The 4,414-nt window shown below is 29.9% G+C and overlaps 1 protein-coding gene across 1 annotated transcript in view; it reads left to right on the forward strand.

Moving 5' to 3' along the window:
• Positions 1 to 4,414, forward strand: part of LOC106467774 (acetyl-CoA acetyltransferase, mitochondrial-like) — a 27,142-nt gene that overhangs the window by 3,017 nt on the left and 19,711 nt on the right. The window contains exons 2-4 of the mRNA XM_013928150.2: positions 1,343 to 1,393; positions 2,560 to 2,677; positions 3,294 to 3,389. Of these exons, the coding sequence (XP_013783604.2) occupies positions 1,343 to 1,393; positions 2,560 to 2,677; positions 3,294 to 3,389 (265 nt within the window). The remainder of the gene's footprint in view (positions 1 to 1,342; positions 1,394 to 2,559; positions 2,678 to 3,293; positions 3,390 to 4,414) is intronic.

The following is a 4,414-nucleotide window of genomic DNA, read 5'->3' on the forward strand; positions in this document are numbered from 1 at the left end:
AACAAATAATCATATATCCTATTGGTCTGAAATCACTCACTTGATCTCGTATGATTGATCAGTTAGTTAATTCTGTTGCATAGGTGAAGGTGGTTATGAATATTGTTATCATGATAGTAATAACAAAACAATGGTTATTTAAGATATTGAGGTTTATTTCTGTACTACATTTGATTCAAAGCTGTCCTTCTTAAAAAGAAAAATCATTTTGAAATTTGACTTGCAAAACTTGAGAATCCATGCATAGCACTGTATTAAAAAAACCATCAAAGTGTGTTGTCTGTCAGTCAGTCAGTTAGTAGACACTAAAATGACATCACACAAGGGACACTTAACATTGCAATTCATACTGTCGTGATGTCAGTAAATTGTGAGCATGCCATGAATCATGAGAAGAATTTTTCACTCTGTAGGCTACAACATAGCATGATATATGAACTTCAAGAAATAAAAATATTTGTTACTCTTAATTTTGTTTTTAGTTACTCTTGAAACAGAACATTTTTGGGGACTATGAGTAAATACATCTAGTGTATATATATATATTTTTTATGCATAAAATTACTCCCAATGCTTAGCATTTGCATCACTTATGTAGATTAATCCTGAGCATAAGGGCCAAAGCATGAAAGAATTAAGACTATAACCGAGTATTCCTCACTTAAATTTGTGGGGAAAGAATATTCATCTTTTCATTTTTGTCAGTGTATCTATGTGTATCGAATAAAGGAACCTTATAATGTCTGGGGATGAAATGTAAAGCTAACACCTGAGAGTAAGGGAAACTATTAAAACCTTTAAGAAAACATTAAAACGTGTTGCTGTTTATGCTTTAAATGTTAACTTAGTAATTTCTAACATATTAAATAACAAAACCTATTTGAAGCATTAGAAAAACAAACTTAACTTTAATAATGCAAATAAGATTGTTAGCTACTGTATTTGTAGATAAAAAAAAGTTTAGAATATGTGAAGGTTAAATGTTTTTAATCATATTTAATGCTTTTATTTGAAATAGTGTATAAGGAAAAAGAAAAGTTGGTATAAATTTTGTCTGAAGGCTGGTTTGTCCTTAATATAAGAAGCTGCTATATATTATAAATTTTGAATTTTTTCATCTGTATTTCAATCAACATGTACTGATGACATACAGCTATTGCCAACATGTATAATTTGAATTATCTTTCATATTAGAAGTCTGAAAATAAGTAAATTAATATAGTAAAAATGGCTTTAGAGTACAGACAAGTAATAACTTCCTTACATGCAAGTGCATTTCATAGTTTTTCATTTTAACATGAATTTTTACACGTAAGTTAACTATTTCTAATATGTATTTCAGTGCACAAACAAAGTTCTTGCCAGAATGCTTGCATCTGGAGGTGGTTTTAAGGTATGTTTGAATCTCGGTAGATGAGACTTTATGCAGAACTGTACTTGATATAAAACTGCTTGTATAAATTTTAATGTGTAGTATATTAATTCAATTTTGTTATTGAATCAACAATTATTCTTTCAATATTTTGTTGATGTTTGAATCATTAATAGCTCTTATATTTTATGTAACTAAGAAAACAATGAGCATTTTTTTTCTGTCAATGAAGGAAGCAATTATTATAATAAAATAAATCTAGGTCTTGTAGAGACTTGCTCATTTGAGACCGATTTTGAATCCCTGCTTAGTGGCTAAAACATTCTCTAGTTGTAGCACAGTTAAAAAAAAAAGATGATTTCAATATTTATAATGACAGCTTAGAAAGTGAATAAAAAATTCTAAAATACTAGTAGACAGATTATTAGTAGTTATTTGCTGTTTCAATAAAACTATTATAATTCTTCCATTGCCTAACTAATCATATATATCACATCAACAAAGTGGATAATTTAAATGTTAAATCATGGTTGAAAAACAGCAGATGATGTACAGTTGATGAAGATTAAAAAAATAATAATGAAAAATTTCAACAAGAAACATACTTTTGGTGTACTGTGTGTTTTAAGTAGGGCCAGATTCAGATGTATTTTGTTTCTGTATAAGACTGTGCTAGATAAAATTTGATCATACTACCAGTTATTCTTAGAAGTACTCAATGGTTATGTTTTATTAATATTTGCCTATCGTAGTGTATCCTCTATCATAGTTTCCAAAAAAACTAAGAAAAAAAAATCCAGTCAGCTGACCTACTTGAGCATTGCTCAGAGTGAAGTTCTCCTATATTTGCTCTTTTTGAATATGTCCTTTCTTTTAACATAATTTTAAAAATCAAATGTATATGTGAAAATTATATTTGTTAAAATTGACTTTTAATTAAAATAAAGAGATTCTAATAGTATCAAAAATGGGATATAAATTGGCTTCTCAATGTTTAATTATGTGCAGTTTAGAATTATTATTCTAGTAATGTAGGCTAATCAATAGGATGCATTTTTTATGTTCATGTACATGTCAGTTTTGTCTCTAAACAATAGGTGAAATATGAATTATTACACAAGGTTTTTATGTCAAGATCTTTTTTGTGTACTGTTGCACTGTATTTTACCATATTTTTCTATTTCTAGGAAGTTTTTGTTGTCTCTGCAGCTCGTACACCCATGGGAGCCTTCAGAGGTTCATTAGGGTCTTTGACTGCTCCTAGGTTAGGAACAATTGCAATTCAAGCAGCTCTGGAGAGAGCAGGTATCTTTCTCATGTGTTTTCTCATGTTCCTGCTTTTACTTTCTTTCTTTTTCAGTTATATAATTTGTTCTTTCAGCATTATACATTTTACTTGTTGTTGTCAATCAAACAACAGAATTAAATGTATTCTTATTTTATTCATTTGATATTACAAGAACAATTTAGAATACTTCTACAGTATTGTTTTGATACTGAAATGTTCTATTCTTCCAAATGTGAATTTTGTAATTTAACATATTGTATAGTTTCTAAAAAAAAATTAACTATACTGTTAGTGTTAAGTTTCATTTCGAGCTTACTTACTGATTAAGTATTATTTATTAGATGTCACAGCTTCTACAGTAACGAAGATCATTTTTGATCTGTAACTTGTCATAGTAGTTCATGTTTTAAATGCTTTATAGATTCATCAAGAGCCTAAAGCTTTCATGCTTAAGCCTGACATTATTTAAATTACAATATTTATTTTTATCTGTAAATAGCTTATATATAGTAATTTATCTTTATTCTGACTATCTTTCAAAACTGTTTCAACATGAATCAGTTTCAACCTCCTGTTCTTTCTTGTTACAATATTCAAAAATTTTAAGAATCAGTTTAATCATTCACCTTTCAGGTATTCCAAAAGATGCTGTTCAAGAAACTTACATAGGGAATGTGTACCAGGCTGGTGTTGGTCAGAATCCAGCTAGACAAGCAGCACTAGGAGCAGGTAACTTGTATGAAATAGTTATATGATGAAACTAGAGAATGATAAGATCTCAGTAAGTCTTGTATGTTGATAGGTTGTGAGCCTTGCTGTGAGGGAGTTAAGAGATATAAAAAAATGAAGCTACAGCAAGGATGCTGAGAAAAACACTAGTCACGAGTTGACAGTGATAAGTTACTGACGCCGAGTTAGTAGCACTGTAAAGGCTATTTAAAAGTTTATGATAGCATCTCAAATTGGTGCTTTGATGTGAGATCTGTTACTCCAGACCAGTGTAATACAAGTAAAAAGGCAACTGGAGCACTCACCATCACAGTAACCAATTACTTGAGAGTTTTGGTTCTTTTTTTTAATTAGCCCGGGAAGTTGCACAGATTGACCAATAAAGTGATAGAACTACTTACAGGTAGTTAGGAATACTATTTGGAAGGTCGAAAGAATACAAAGAAAATATAGTATAAAAACTTATGTCTGGAGCTAAAAATCAGAGTTCCCCAGAAAGAAGTATATCAGTCCAACTTTGTTGTAAGTATAGAATTGCTCTCTCTCTCTTGTTCAATTAATGTAGTTTATTAAAGGCAGTTAATACTTATACTAGAGAGAAATGTTGTATATATGTATTGATTAATAGTGTTAACTGAAAGGTGAAAAGTAAAGTTGTGAGAAATTAACAGTTTAGTAAATCTTTAACTATTGATGTTAACAGTGTATACTATATGGAAAGACCTATTTAATGTTGCTGTATTATGTTCAATGTTAGTCTTGGAATCCGTTTGTTTATTCTAACTGTAAATTACCTCGAGTTAGCGATATGTGAGCTCTACTCACCACTGCAATCCTCAATTAGATAAATTTGGTGTAATCGGTAGTATAGTTGACACTCCAACAACTAGCCCTAAGGGTTCTGCCCATTAAAGTACCTCAGATGTTAACATTTGCAATATATATGGAATATATACACAGCGTGGTCACAAGTAAATAGACACCACCTTTTCAGAAAAAATGAAATTTTTCAGTCATATTCACAT

Source organism: Limulus polyphemus, unplaced genomic scaffold, assembly GCF_000517525.1.
Source record: "Limulus polyphemus unplaced genomic scaffold, Limulus_polyphemus-2.1.2 Scaffold2736, whole genome shotgun sequence".
Lineage (NCBI taxonomy): Eukaryota > Metazoa > Arthropoda > Merostomata > Xiphosura > Limulidae > Limulus > Limulus polyphemus.